The sequence below is a fragment of the Numida meleagris genome, chromosome Z (assembly GCF_002078875.1).
Source record: "Numida meleagris isolate 19003 breed g44 Domestic line chromosome Z, NumMel1.0, whole genome shotgun sequence".
Lineage (NCBI taxonomy): Eukaryota > Metazoa > Chordata > Aves > Galliformes > Numididae > Numida > Numida meleagris.
Window position 1 is genome coordinate 50,789,403 of NC_034438.1, and position 16,144 is coordinate 50,805,546.

Consider the following 16,144-nt stretch of genomic DNA (forward strand, 5'->3'; position numbering starts at 1 on the left):
ATAGATTTTCTCCTAAAACCAAAATGTAGCATTATACTGGACACTCTGAAGAAAACAATTCCATCCCAGCTGAAACTAAGATATTTCCTTTCCTTAAAAATATTTGTAGTCTGCATGAACATATTATATGCAATCATTATTTTTTTAGGTACAATAATACAACTAAAGAGTCCTTTGTAGTTCTTGTTATATTGTCTTCTGATATCTGAATCACTTTTATTTTTGATTACTGTAATTCCTATATTCTTTTCTTTAGCTTTTTATAACTACATGGATCATAATTGTACACAGGGTTGCAAGTGCAGGTGACGGATAACTTAAATGATCGTTTCTCTAGTGTCAAAATGTGAAGGAGTCATTCACAATTATTAAAGTTGCAGAGCTATAAAAATGTGTATTTTTTTTATTACAGGCTAGATGCTGTAGCTAGAGATGCTGAGCTAGTTGATAAATCTGAGACAGACCTTAGACGTTTGGGTGAGCTTGTACATAATGGATGCATTAAGGCTTTAAAGGACAATTCATCTGGACAAGAAAGAGCAGGTACAGTGTGTTTGGATGAGCATGTGATGTAAAATAGGAAGTGTCAAGAAGTCTGAATTATTCTTGCACTGTGATCATACCAAAAAACAGTTGTGTTAGGGAAAAATACAAATATAAATGTTAGCATGATGGGTGATTTTAAAAAAGGGTTATGGTGAGAAAACAATTCTTTTCTGTGTGTGAATTGTCACTGCAGTACACAGTACATTTTTACATTACTGTGAGATTTAGAATCAATTTGTTACTCTTTGACAGACCTAGAGCATCTGGAGCTTAATCAGACCATTTAGTTAAGAAAAAATCATTTCTTTTATCTGTAGCAGCAAACTCAATTGTTTTCTGTGTCTTTCCATAAAATGCATGTTAACAGCTGACGTTTTAATACTCTGGTCATTTGTTTTTAGGAGGTAGACTTGGGAAAGTTAAAGGTCCAACGTTTCGAATCTCAGGAGTTCAGGTGAATGCAAAACTAGTCATCTCTCATGAAGAAGAGCTGGCACCATTGCACAAATCCATTCCTTCAGATCCAGAAGAAAGGAAAAGGTAATTTCTTTTCATAAAGGAAGTCATCATGTAAAAAGTGATTCAGGCTTTATCTGCATTATTCAGACAACTCTCTCAGAGCACACTGTGACAGTGTTCTCCCTCCATTCCCTGCAGGGACTGGCAGCAGCAGCAGCCTACTCCACATTTGTTTTTCCTTCTTTCTTCATTCTCTTCAGAAGTCAGTGCTAGCGTTGGTTTGTGAACTGCATTCACTGGGGACTGTGTTCAGTTACTCATAGTAATCCAGACTAGAAGTCGTCTGCTGAGTAGCTGTTATGTCATTGCTGCTTGAGGGAAAGCAAACTGCAGCAGATGGTAACTGATGGTTGTTGTTACCACTCCGAACTGCTTTTGCTTTATATATCTCAGTTCTTACACTATCCATATATTTAGTCAGCAGTTACACTTGGATGATGTTTTATGCCTTTCTTCATGGTTGGCTGTGACATTACCCAGGGCCACAGACTAATGTATTTTGTTCTTCCTGTTGTAGGAAGATCAGCTATAAAACATATTTCAGTGCTCATTTAAATAAATATTTTATGAAAATGTTAAGGAAATATGGTAGATACATGGATTGATTTCCTAAATATAGCAGTACCACAGTGGTGTAACTAGATATATTTTCTCTGTTCTTAATGTGTTTCCTTCTCACTTCCTATATTGCAGTGGTAAAAATCCCTTATTTGTCTTTCTAATTTGTTTCTGCTAGATACGTCATCCCATGCCACACCAAGGCTGCTCACTTTGATATAGACTGGGGCAAAGAAGATGATTCCAATCTGTTAGTAGGCATCTATGAATATGGCTATGGCAGCTGGGAAATGATAAAGATGGATCCGGATCTCAGCTTAACACAGAAGGTATGTCATATATACAACATTTCATCAAGGACTTCTTTTGTTTAGATAACAATGTGAATAACAGTTGCTGAAAGTGCTTATTTTTGATAACTGAAATTGCAAAGGTTTTGCATGTCTGTAGTACTTCTACATTTCTATACTTTGGTATATTATCAGATTTTAAGACTTCAGTATTCAACTGCAGCGTGCCTTTTTATGGTCAGTTATGCTTTCATATTTCTATACATTTGGGCCTTTTTCATTTGAATTCTTTTTTTTCTGTCTTTTGCTTTGCTATTTTTCATGATTTAGTTGCTTTTGTCTTGTTCTTGAGCTTTTGGGAGGGAGCCTGTACTAGAGATTTTGGCTGGTTTCTGTGTCACCACTTAATCCCAACGTTCTTCAGTTGAAGCTCTTTCAATCGTGGCATAAAAATAGCCATACTCATCTGAGTGCAGTATTTCCGTAGCTGCTTGGCAATAGTGAGCAACAGATATAGGGATGTTGCAAACAACCGGTAGCTTTGGGATTCAAGGAGCCAGGGTTGCATCCAAATTTGTTTAATAATGATTTCTACTCCTGCCTTCCATTAATTTTCTGTTTTATGATACCACACATTTACGCTTTTTGTATCCTATAATAATGAATTTTGCATTTAGAAGATGCACGAGGCAGAGACAAGAGTTCTGTGGATGACTGGTAGAGAAGCTGAGAATTTCTTAGATAAATAATGAAAGTGGAAACAGAAGTCTGAGGGTAGTTTGAGTTTGTTCTGAATTCTGTGAGGCATTTTCCAAGCCTTTGTATTGGCTGTGGTTAGAGAGAAATGAAAACATCTAAGAAATTTTCCTGTGGCTTTGAAGCATGCTGACATATTTGCTAGTTGAAGTGGAAGGATTCGCCATCTTTTATGAAGATTTTTTTTTGTTCTGAGTGCTCAAAGCTAGCATCTTTGAAATTTGATAATGCGTATTCATAATTCGTACTACCAATGTTCTCCTTAGATTTTACCTGATGATCCAGACAAAAAACCCCAGGCAAAGCAGTTACAGACCCGTGCAGACTACCTCATTAAATTACTGAATAAAGACCTTGCAAGAAAGGAAGCACAGAGGCTTGCTGGTGCTGTAAGTAAAATTTGGCATTCATTAGCAAGATAAAGTAATATGTTTATGGGGTTGTCAGTAGAACTTCCTCATTTTTTAGTTCTGTTTTTTACTTTGTATAGTGTTGGTAAACATACTGTAAGAGATAAACATAAGAAATGAATTGCAGCTATCTTGTATGTTGTATATCTTATTTGTATGTATTCTCTGCTGTTGCACTCTGCTCTGTCTACAGTCCAGAGAAAAGTGATGATCATTAGTGGCAATAAATAAAATTCTGTTTGATGTAATTCTGCAGTTACAGTGAGAAGGTATCCGTCAGCTGATGTATTAAAGGTACTAATTTGCATTCAGGGCAATTCCAAGAGGAGGAAGGCAAGAAGTAAGAAGAATAAGCTGAAGGCTTCAAAAATAAAAGAAGAAATAAAAAGTGATTCTTCACCGCAACCCTCAGAAAAATCTGATGAAGATGATGATGAAGAAGATAACAAGGTAAATATCTTTCACATTTTAAAGATGTTCATATTTTATCTTCTGTTTGACCTAGTAAGAACGAAGCACCTGAATGGCCTCTTCTTCCTGTGGCTGCTGCTGTTAATCAGTACAATCACGTGGAATTTAAGGATAAGTCAGTAGACAAAGAATTATGACATGTTTTCCAGATTATATTATAAATAATGTTGTGGTCTAATGAAAAAATAACATTGTTTAATTTCAATGTTATTTAAATACTACAGCATTGTATCTGCGAGAAATGCAAATCTAATGAAACTGCAAATATAAAACTGCAGTCTCTGGCTAGTGTGTTGCTACTACTGGTACTGATTCTTCAGATAAATGTTTTTGTTCAGGCACAGGGGAAAAAAATGAAATTCAGTTAGGAGAAGCAGCATGAATAAATGGTATTTCAAGCCATGCAAGTGGAAGTTCCAGGTTATGTCATGACTTCCATTATCCAGAAAGGCTACTTATCCTTGTTACGTTGTGTTACTTCAGATGTATTCCATTACGCTTCTGCTTTGTTTGATCTTTTTCATATATTTATTCCAAAGCCAGAGTCACTAGAGAGAACAGCATAGGTAACACTTAAAGTCATGTCACAGCTATGTTTATGATTATGAAATCAGGTTAAATAATTAAGTGCAAATCATTAACTAAAATACTTCCTACTTGGTTTAAATAAACTAAATTGAAGTGTCTTCATCATAATCATTTTAAACTATGACATGCCACTGTAATTGTCAATTCTCTTTGCAAAGGATAAAATGCTAATGCAAATATATCACAGAATTGTAGGGGTTGAAATGGACCACTGGAGATAATCTAGTCCAGTCCTTCTGCTAAAGCAGGTTCCCTGCAGTAGGTATATAATTGAAACTGGTTAGGTCAGAGAAGAACTATGACACAGTTTATGGTACAGTTATGGAAAAAAAGAAAAGTCCTTTTTAACGAAAGCCTTCCTGAATGTTTTTTAGATTGTTCTATGAAGAATAGATAAAGACGGAAACAAACGTATCAGCAAACAAGACTTTCTTTGTAGACTGGTTTTTTTTATAGATACAGTAACTTGAATAGCTTATCTAGAATGTAAGGCTTAGAACAGTATGTGTTGTCACAGTTCCTAGTAAAATTGATATTAGCAGCCAAATCATTAAATTATGTAAATTATGTCTTAAAAGTACTTGAAAGAATGAGTGTCAGACTCATTCTGTTAGGAGAGTCCACTCCTAACAGAAGACATTGCTAGTCTATTGGTTGACGTGTTGTGTTTTGAGAAAATACCTAGAATGCTCTCCTCTTTCATGCATTTAATAATGATTATGCAACTCTTGAATACTTTTGGGCATAGACAAATGGTAGTACTTCTGAAGAAAATGGACTAGATCCTAAAGTATTCTTTAAACACCTAAATGTTTGGCTCTAGCTACTTAACTGCCTGATTCTGGGAATATTTAAAACGCAGCAGATAAACAAATACTTTAAGCATTCAGGAAACATTTGTAGTCATTGGATTCTTGCAAGGCAGTTTCTGTGGTACCTAAGTAGTGAAGTCCTGGTTGAATTGGTCATTTGATATCTAATCTAAGTATATTTTTGGGATTCGTGTATTAGGTCTCCTTTTATTTGCTTTTCTGCAGCAAATTCTATATTTGCTTGCCTGGTGTGTATTTCAGATCAGTTCAAAGATGATGATGAAGATTCTTGCCTCTGTTCATTTTACATTTATTACTTACTATTATAGTATTCTTCTGTGTCTGAAAAGATATGAGCCTCCATCTCTGCCCTTTTAGGTAAATGTGACACTGTTGATAGGGCATTTATTTCATCATCAAATAATTAATTGGGCTGCATCAGACAATCTATAAGTAAGACTTTATATTTGAGCATTAAAAAAAAACAACTTGGGGAAAAAAAAAGAAATTTGGGATTCTCTTACCTTCTTCTGTGAATGTTTAATGTGGAAGCAGTAAAAAGTTACTGGGACAATTACTAACTAGAGTTAATTGAGTGTCCTGAACAATTTGCTCAGATTTGCAAATCTATTTCTCTACAGTTTTTAGCTCTTTAGAGCTTAATTACCTTTTAGAGGGACAGAATTCTATGGGCATACAAAAATTGAAAGGACTTAATTTCTCACCACCCATTACCATTGCCAAATCAGTACTTGGTTTGTGTCACATCAAGGAAACAAAGAGTAGCCCTCATTTTTCTTTACAACTGCATCCATTTCTACATGATAGTTATTAAATCTATGTCAAAAAGGAAATGCACAGATAAAAAAATATGTTTTAATCTGATTATTATTAAACTTTTTTTAGCTAGGAACACAGTTTGATGTGACATATATGCTTGCGTATTGCAGGATGAGATTGTTTCAGTGAAACATCTACATAAAAAAATAAAAACAGAAAAAGAAAATGAAGAAAAGCCTGAGCCAGATATTGGTATAAAGAAGGAAGCTGAAGAAAAAAGAGAGACAAAAGAGAAGGAAAATAAAAGGGATTTGAAAAGGGAGAAAAAAGAAAAAGAGGATAAGAAAGAATTAAAAGAAAAAGATAATAAAGAAAAGAGAGAAAACAAAGTAAAAGAATCCACACAGAAAGAAAAACAAGTGAAGGAAGAGAAGGTAACTAGGTTTACTTGTCTTATACAGCACTAGAAGAGGCCACTAGGTTTTTGTGAATTATTTTGAGTTGAAAAGCTGTTTTGGATCCGATCAGTTGTTGTTTCATTGAAAACTTTCACATTATTTGAAGTTTTGTTTTTACAACTTGCAACTATGAGGACAGGCGTATGAAATAGGAAATTACTTCTTTAATTATACATAACTCAGTTGGATTGAGAATACAAGTGGGTTCAAGAGGCTCTTATTCCTCTTCCATTCTCCTTTTCCATCCTACAGAGAAAGTGAAATGTATCATCACTGAATGTAGGCATAGTTTTTATTACCAAAGAGAGTGCAGTAGTTATGGTCATTTTCATATATTGTGGCATAATTTCAGACCCTAAGTACATTTAAACATTTTAACTTTGCTCTTAGGTGAATGAAATCAAATCTGAAAATAAAGAAAAATCTAAAAAAATTCCATTGTTGGATACTCCAGTTCATATTACTGCAACCAGTGAACCAGTTCCTATCTCAGAAGAATCTGAAGAACTGGATCAGAAGACATTTAGTGTGGTAAGTCCCTTTTTGATGATATGGTGATACCTTAGTGCTTACACTAGATATTCTAAACTGAGACAGTTTCTGATATTATTATAGTGTTATTTACAGCGTTAATAGTTACAGTAGCACAGAGATCTCTTGCTAGTAAACTGTCAGGTCAGTGAATGTCACTGACATTATACTGAAGTTAGTTTTGTATTCAGGCCAGCAGTTTGATATTATCAATTTATGCATTTATGCATTACAGTAAGAAAATTTATCTAGTGGTCAGTATGCTGAAGAAATCTATCCTTAGTAAAAACTTAGGTATTCTACTTGTTCAAGAGCAGAAATGAATGAACCTTAATTCATGGAGTCTCTGGCTTCACCTCATTTTATATGCCTCTCTTCTTTTAAAGATAACGAGAGAAATTAAGTATTGGCACTTTTCTCCTAAAGTATTTCAGACATCAGTTATTAGACGCAAGAAGGAACAAATTCTAAAGTTTTAGAAATACTTTGGAATAGTATCTCTGATGCCCGAAGAATTTCACTGAAATTGATACTTCTTACTAAGAACAGAATCAATATACGTAGAGTTTTATAGGTCAGCTGCAGCCTTTGGAAGGGTACCAATGAGCTAGTTTGAGCAGTCATGAACTCTTCTGCCGTGGATGTTTTATTATACTGATTTCAACACTTTTCAGTTTCTGCCGGACAGATTCATTTGATCATGATAGTGTAGGCCACAGAGTGCAAATTAGATTCTCATGATTATGCCTTTGATTGCTCTATATATGTTTTTTAACTAAACATTGCAATTTACACATTTATGATTCCCAGGATGAGTCTCCAGTGGTTCAGGTGGATCGGGGTGGCTATGTGACTGAAAATCACTTGATTTCTCTGTGCAGTTTATATTTTTCTGATCAGTTCTGCACTTACGCAGTGAACTCTGTAAGCTGTTTTGTAAAAACTAGTTCAAGCTGTGTCTAGGTCAATATGTAGTACAGCTGCTTAGTTATTTAGTGGCATGAACCTAGCAGTGAAACTCTCTTCCTTGAACTCTTCCAGGGGTGGGGATCCACAACTTCTCTTTTCTCAATATTTTGACATAGTGATGGTGGTATTCTTCAATGCCCTCCTTCCACCCCCTTTTATTTTTAAATAAATAAATAAAGTCTGATTCTGCAGATGTGAGATTTGTTCTTGCAGAGAGCAGTTCTGGTTTGTGTTTGTGCATGGAATAACATTTTTTGACCAGGCTCTTCTGAAATGCATTTTTTTTCTTATGCCATGGTCAGATGCAGACTATTTAGCATGTTTAACTACACTTTCAAATATAAATTGCTGCTGCATGTTGATGAGGCTTAGTTGATACGACTTTTAGGACAAGCAGAATATGCATTTCATCTGTTTACCGTGCCGTTGTTGTTATATGGAACTTCAAGTATCATTTAAATCACACTAGCTGTTTGATCAGCATTTATTCTTAAAATGGTTGAACTGAAGCGTAAAAAATCAAGAAAGTGCATATGTAATGTATCTTTGTTGCCATCAGTGTTGTTACTTACCTAGACATGCCTAAAATAGCTTTACTCTAAGTAGCTCAAGTTCTGCTAGTATCTGCATAACTGTTAGGTTTAAAATCTTCTCAGAGAAGGAATGCTGATCTTCTGCTAAATGGCAAATAATTGCAAAAAACATAATTTTGAAATATGCTGAACACTCTTGTGCTTAATCTTGAAATTGAGTTTTTAGCTGTTAAGTTGCTAAAAATAGGCCTTGTCCTAAATACTTGTGCTGAAATTTGTAGCAATTATAATCAAACCTCATTGTAATGAATCCTTCTCCCTGGAAATTCCTTTAGATGAAAGTATTGTTTTCTTAAATCCTGAATATCTTTGTTGTAAATGATGCAGTGCTTTTATATAGGAGTAAAATTTCCATCTGAGTTGAATTTTAAACTTCTTCCAATGGAAACCTGTAGTAAAACTAAATTTTAAGATCTCTTAGCAAAGTCTTATGTTTCATTTGGCTTATAACAATATTGTTTTTGCCTGTATAAATATCACAGTAATCAGTGGGTCGTGTTTGGGGTTTTTTTTCCCCATTTTACAGTGCAAAGAAAGAATGAGGCCTGTCAAAGCAGCATTGAAGCAGCTGGATAGACCAGAGAAGGGCCTTTCTGAAAGGGAGCAGCTGGAACATACTAGGCAGTGTCTAATCAAAATTGGGGATCACATTACAGAATGCCTGAAGGAGTACACAAATCCTGAGCAAATAAAACAGTGGAGGAAGTAAGTTTTTTCTGCATTGTTTTTCTTTTTTTAAAAGGCAAATCTATTATTTTTTGTTCTAAACAATGAAGTTTTTAATTATTTCTCTTGTTTCCTGCTCACTTTTTCTTTTATCTTTCTGCTGGATTACAAAAAGTGATTAATAATGGACTTTTTCATATTGCATACCAATGTAATTTATCCACTAGATGGAGTCATCTCACTTCTAAGAACAATAAATAACTGTTATTTACACTCTGTTAACAGTGGGAAAGAGTTCTTATCTTCAAGGATCTTTTTATTTCAATTTAAAGGATTTTTTAATTTGTGCTAAAAATAGCCAATTCTTATTGATATTCTGAAAATTTGAGTTGATTTTGATATGCAGAATACTTTCTTCTTTCTTGTTTTTTAAATATACTCTAAATCACATGACTTGATTTAAAAAGTCATGCTCATATATTTCAAAATAAAGAGATTTTAAATGTTTTTATGCATTATGAGGTGATAATTTAAAAAAAAATACATTTTTGTAAGCATATCACACTGTAAAATTCTTAATGCAATTTGAGTTCGTTCTGTCTCAATGTGAGTTTCAGTCTTTTGTGGTTGAACATATATCCTGCATTTCTATATGCAAGCTATTTAAGTGCTGTAATTTCCTTGCAGACTGTTACTCCGTCTGTTTTTACTCGGTTTATTTCTAATTCTTAAGATTTTCCAAAATATATAAGCAAGATCCATGTCTTACATCTTGGTAAACATATATTTATTTAGATGGAAATGTATAATAGAAATAATATTCATAATAATGCTCCAGTGCCATTTATAGACTGTTAAAATATGTATTTTACCTGGGTTTGGTAAATACTGTAAAGATACATAGTCTGTATTTCAGAGTTATACTGGTATCCTTAGGCTCACCACTGACTGGTTATCTACCTTTGCAAACCTCTAGACCAAAACTGTGATGCTTAAATAGTCACAGTGAAGGAGCAGACTGATGCTTCCTGAGCCTGCACTTCAGATGTTTCTGAACACCAGGACTGTGTGGTCTCTTTAAAGCGTTCTACCTGTAAACTTGACTAAAAGAATTTTAGTCTTCAGTTTACTTACCTGTAATCATGGAAGCAAACTTTTTTTTTAGGGCTTTGGCAACTCAACAGCAAAAGAGTTTAGTTAATCTTCTTTCTTCCTTTCTAGAACAAATTAGGCTTGAAGTTATTCCTGTGCTGCTTCTGTTCATTCCCAGATTTCTTGTTTGGCTTCAAAGTTTTGGCCAGGCTCCAGAATTTTGTGGAAGAATTCTATGATAATATTTTCAGGAAATAAGTTGTAACTCAAATGTCATACACTGCGAGAAACTTCAGTTCTGGAAGAATTTTTGCTTACATACTGTGCTTACTTAAATTTTAATTACTGAGTTGTAAATACTCAAATTTTGTTAGATTTCAAACAATCTTTTGGAAGCCACACATAAACTGAAAGCAACATTTATAAGCAGTTACACAAATGATTTTATTAATACAAGTGTTACTACTACATTCCACACTAAATCTGTGAAGTAATGATGATAAATATTACAAAATGACAAATTATTACAGGAATTCATTTGTCAAATGTTTAAAATACAGCTAAGTAATACTTGCTGTGTAGCTAGGCAGTACTCTCTGTAGTGGATTTCATAGTGTTTTTTGTGCTTTTGAATTAATTTCAGTTAAATCCACAGTCTTTTGCATAATACAAGGCAGCTGAATGTATAAAATTATAACTTCTCTTTTCTTCTTCCTCAGAAATTTGTGGATTTTTGTCTCCAAGTTTACAGAATTTGATGCCAGAAAGCTGCACAAACTCTACAAACATGCAATCAAAAAGCGCCAAGAGTCTCAGGTAATATTTTCAGACCCTCTCTAAATATACAAGTGTATAATTTTTTAAGTGTTACAGCACTTTATTTAGATTTAAAGGATACTCAGGAAGACAGGCACATATAACTCAAGTAATTACTTTGTGTTTGTAGCAATGTAGTCGCTTTTGTTAGGATCTTTTTCTAAAGAATTCACATGAACTTTGCGACTTACCAATGAGTTTATGTGCTTGTCTCTTTTAGCAACACAATGACCAAAACGTTACCAGCAATGTGAATGCACATGTAATCAGAAATCCAGGTAAGAAATCTTAATCTTATTCTCATGCCAGATACCATAGTTCTTAAGTTTATTTCACGTACCCTTGTCTGTCTCCAAGGTCTATGTCCTGTACAACAACATACGGTAGAGATAGGCTGATTCGTGTAATTAAACTAGTTGAGTGAAATTCGGCTTATTGCAGGCTGAGCTTGTAATGGGGTTAGTAGCAAGTTAGTTGACTATCCTTTAAAAAAATTGGAAACCTACATTTTGTATTTAGTTTTGTGATGGTAGAGATGTCTTGTCAAAGCCTGTAAATTTCATTGAAGCTGCCTATTTGTAGCCATTGTAATGTCACCATAGAAGTGGCAGAGAAAGAGAGCTATGTTTTGAAGTCATCATTTTTGATTAGTTATATGCGATGTCTTTTGTTGACAATTATAGTGGCTTTTTTTCCATGTTCCCACACCTACACCGTTGCAAAATATTACGCAAAGATACGTATGTTATCATGGATTTAAAATCAACATATTTTAGGAATGCTAGTAAAAGTCTCATTAACTGGTTGTGCATGTAAAGTGTTTTTGTTGGTGCCTTCCCTCCTTAGAGAGGAAGTTGTTACCATTCTAAAACTACTCTACCAAAGACACTGCTCTACCAAAGGCACTACTGATTACAATACTGATTATTTGGACCACTCTTTGACTCTCCATTCGGTTTCTAAGGCCAAAAAGCTCAGTTCCTGAGCCCTACACGTCTACGTTTCTGGTTTGCATCCCGCTTACCTCTGTGGTTTCTTTCTGTTCGTTCACAGTAGTGCATTTGTCTTTCAACTATTTAGGTTGTATTTCTGTCAAATTATAATTTCATTTTCACATTGCTTTAAATCAAACAGGTAGAAGTGCTGTTTAAATTGAGTGAAGAAAAGAATTTATAGTGTGTGAACTTCCTTCTAACCTCTGCTTTATTAAACAGATGTGGAAAGACTGAAGGAGACTACAAACCATGACGACAGTAGCAGGGATAGTTATTCTTCTGATAGACATTTATCACAATACCATGATCATCACAAAGACAGGCATCAGGGAGATGCTTACAAGAAAAGTGACTCTAGGAAAAGGCCATATTCAGCCTTCAGCAATGGAAAAGATCACAGAGACTGGGATCACTACAAACAGGACAGCAGGTGAGTTTCTGCAGCAATTGTAAAGTCTATTCAGAATTCTCTTCCTGTTTTTGTAGTATGCTTGTAGCAAGCACCAGTGCTTGAGTATTCAAAGCTTTTTGAGTAATGCAGAATTAGAAAGACATTATATCTAATGTAGTTCTGTTGAACTGATACAATTGTAATTTTTACTGTGTGTTCAGTAGGACTTTTCTAATATAAAATCTTTTGGTTTTTTAGATACTACAGTGATAGTAAACATAGAAAGTTAGATGACCACAGGAGCAGAGACCACAGGTCAAACCTGGAGGGAAACTTAAAAGACAGCCGGGGTCATTCAGATTACCGCTCCCATTCAGACCACAGGATACATTCAGATCACCGTTCCACTTCAGAGTACAGCCATCATAAATCTTCCAGAGATTATAGATACCACTCAGACTGGCAAATGGACCACAGAGCTTCTGGTAGTGGCCCGAGGTCACCACTAGATCAGAGGTCTCCTTATGGTTCAAGATCTCCCCTAGGACACAGATCTCCGTTTGAACACTCATCAGATCACAAAAGTACACCTGAACATACGTGGAGTAGCCGGAAGACATAACAAAGACTGACATTTTCTGGACCTTCTTTTAGCCATATACAGTAAACTAACACAGTAATTGCCTTACATGACTTGAAAGATATGGACTGGATATTCTATCAGTAGCAGTATTGTTACTTCTTTCCAGGATGCAAGGTCTATCCCAACAGAAGAAAAATATTTTTGTATTTAAAGTTTATGCTGCACTGTGCTGCAAATGTTGTGGCACTTTTTTTAAAGAAATGGAAGATGTTTACTTTTACAGGGACCTCAACACTGCCCCTTTCAGACTGGATCCTACTATAAAACTCTTCATGTCAAAGTGGTTTTAGGCTGAACACAGTTTAAGTTATGTTTGTAAATGAACATTTAAACACTGACCTGTGCTTATGCTTCAGGAAAGAATGGGGGATTTATTTTGTTTTATTTCTTAGTAGAGAACTCTCAAGGACTTTGTTCACTTTCCAAAGCTACTTGTTTACATTGTACACTGCGACCACCTTGCCGCTTTTCATCACAAGCTTGAATATTTAAATTCTGTACCTACAGTTGTAAAATAGCCAGGATTTCTCCTGTTTGTGATCAGTTATAATGGCTTTTTATGAAACAAACAAAAAAAAACAATTAAAAAAAAACATAACAAAACCAACAAATGGCTGTAAATTATTGTAAATTAATTAAATGAGCTTTTTTCCCCTCTCAGGCTTTTTTTGGCTGTTCCTTTCCCCACCAACTCAGGCCTTCTTTTCTCAAAGTCAGTATACTTACATGTTTTAATAAAATATCTCAATGGAATCAGAATGTAAAAATGGGGAAAGGGAATATTTTATTCCATTTAGTGCTCCTTTTTTATTCAATACTTTAGATACCTATTTTTGGTTGGTTTTTTTTTTCTGTTGAACTGTCAGTGTTGTGATTGTTGTACTGAAACAGTGAGAAATATCCAGCTAAACTATGCTCTGGAAAGCTTTTCAGGTGCATTGGTTTAAAGAAGGGAGTGTTCAGTACCTGAACACTTCAAAACCCAGATCAGCCAAGATTTATTGTAAATCCATTTGTTTTCCCTCTTTAACATGGGCAATAATGTCAAATGTGCTATGCAGCCAGTTAATATTTTAGAAGATTTGAATGATTTTATTAACAGAATTGTTACAATGCACACTGATTGTACATAGATAACTTCTATCTGACAAATTAAATTTAACTAAAAGGATATGTGGGCTCTTGTAGTTTTCTGCTGTGTTTTGCTGTACAGCATACCTTTTCCTCAGCTTTAACTCTGAAGTACTAAATTTTAATACACAACATTCTAATTAGAGAAGATACCTAACCTGACATTGTGTGGTTGGAGCTCTGTCTTGTGTTCCAATTTCTCCTTGAACGTTGAGCACTTTTTCCAGTTAACTAGGTTTGTAAGAAAGCATAGATAGAGAACTGAAATCTGTCCATGGAGTGTCAGGATCTCATTGTAGGCACAGTTGAGGTCCACTAGGTTAATACTATTTAAGCTAATTTATTGTAGGCTGGAATTTGGTAACTTAGTGGTTCTTTGTATCTTAGCTTTTATTTTCCCAGGTTAAGTGAGGTTTTGCAGCTTTTCTGCTTTTAAGTTTTTTTTGCTGAAGCAGAGTTTACCAGTGGTGCCTACTAAGGATGTGCATTTGTGCCATACGCCTTCCATAGCCATTGGTGAAAATCTAGAACATGCTTCATCTCAAACCACTGCGTGATTCTTGCTGCTTGGGAAGTGAAGAAGAATTGTAAATCAATCAGAAGAGCGTACAGAGATCGGTCCCACTAAAGCTGATTCACTGTCAGTGTAGCTACGTTATGGCACTGTGACCTTTTGTGTCACAGTCTGTGCCTGTTTCTATTAAAGATATCTCAGGTCTCTAAGGAAGACAGAACATTCTTAACTGGTGGCTTTGATGGTTAAGATCTTTGGCTGTTTGCCTCTTTTTGTTTGATCGTATTTACAGATTTACAAACAATGTTCACATCGATTTAAGTTTTCCCATGCTTGTTTTAAGTCATAAGTATGAAGCTTACAATGATGGAAATAGCCTCGGTTACAAGGCTGCTAATGGTGTAAAGCTTACTAAGGAGAATGCCATCTCCTCTGCAAACAAGCCATTTACAATTCATTTTCTGTGTGCTCTGTTCTGTTCTTTGTTTTGTAATGGAAGATCTATGGTCATTAGCACTGAAAAGTCTGTCTTTCTCTTGCAAAAGTCTGAGGAATTTGTTTAGTTCTCAAGTATCTATTTCACAACAGCCTCTTGCTTCAGATCTTTAGGTTGCTTATCCATACAGTGTTTTAGGAAGTGAGAATTCTCTTGGCTGCAAGAGAACTACTGGTATGGCTCTTGAGAAAAATTCAGTTGTTCCATCTACTGTGTGTGAAAAATTTTTATCTTAATTGTGCTATATATTTAAAATGCACCCTTCTCAATACTTCTGAGAGTGTACAGACCCATCGAGAGTAGATTGCTGATCAGTCTGAAAACAGCAAAACACATAAAAAAATGCATTACTGCATTAAAGTTTTAAGGACAGAACTGCATTCTGTGACTGGTTTCCATTAGCTTGTGTTGGCATCACAATTTACTAGTGCACAGTTCTTGTGTTTTCTGCATTTTGATCTTCATCCCAGGTGCCCCAGTGTCTGAGCAAATGCTTCTGGTTTCTGAGAAATACTTTCACTGCTGTCAGCTAGAGGACTTCAGAGGTTTCAAGCACCAGCCACAATAGGGTGGCAGGAACACAACGCTTCCACAAAGGGCGTGTGTCCCTGACTGCTGCTTAGTCAAGGACAGCACAGCAACCTGGAGGGCAGCCTCCTAGGCTGAGTAAATGTGACAATGGCTGCGTGCCTTACTTTTAGAGCTTGCTCAGCTTGTCTTGGCCCTCTACAATCTTCTGACATCAACAAATGAACCTCACCATTTAGTTGCACTTTTCCCATCTGAAGCATAAAATCCCAATGCAATATTTTCTTGTGGTGATGCATTTTGAGGAGCCCTTTTTCAGTTTCTTGTGCTGTGCTCAGTGTTGATGGCTCGTTCGTTCTTCGGCTTTGCTGAAAGGAAATGTCTTCCCTCTTTGGACGTACAAAAGACCAAAAGCATTAGTGGAGATCATTGGGATGCAGCTTCCTGATGAGATGTTTTCTGACAAGTTTCTCTTTGATAAAGTTTTACTTGAACAGAAAGGTGAATCTTAGCCTCTCTTGATTTTTTTTATCTTTACAGAAATAAGTGCAGAAAATCTCTTGCTGTCTTTGAAGTGCTATTAATGAATAT

At 35.2% G+C, this 16,144-nt stretch overlaps 1 protein-coding gene across 5 annotated transcripts in view; it reads left to right on the forward strand.

Moving 5' to 3' along the window:
• Positions 1-14,055, forward strand: part of CHD1 (chromodomain helicase DNA binding protein 1) — a 49,427-nt gene extending 35,372 nt beyond the window's left edge. For 4 of the 5 annotated variants that reach the window (XM_021379568.1, XM_021379570.1, XM_021379571.1 and 1 more), the window contains 12 exons: positions 413-543; positions 948-1,086; positions 1,802-1,952; positions 2,936-3,058; positions 3,392-3,529; positions 5,901-6,164; positions 6,579-6,719; positions 8,808-8,986; positions 10,759-10,855; positions 11,076-11,133; positions 12,070-12,280; positions 12,500-14,055. In XM_021379568.1, coding sequence (XP_021235243.1) covers positions 413-543; positions 948-1,086; positions 1,802-1,952; positions 2,936-3,058; positions 3,392-3,529; positions 5,901-6,164; positions 6,579-6,719; positions 8,808-8,986; positions 10,759-10,855; positions 11,076-11,133; positions 12,070-12,280; positions 12,500-12,863 — 1,996 coding nt within the window. In that variant the 3' untranslated portion in view covers positions 12,864-14,055. The remainder of the gene's footprint in view (positions 1-412; positions 544-947; positions 1,087-1,801; positions 1,953-2,935; positions 3,059-3,391; positions 3,530-5,900; positions 6,165-6,578; positions 6,720-8,807; positions 8,987-10,758; positions 10,856-11,075; positions 11,134-12,069; positions 12,281-12,499) is intronic. The other variant, XM_021379573.1, reaches the window with a different exon arrangement.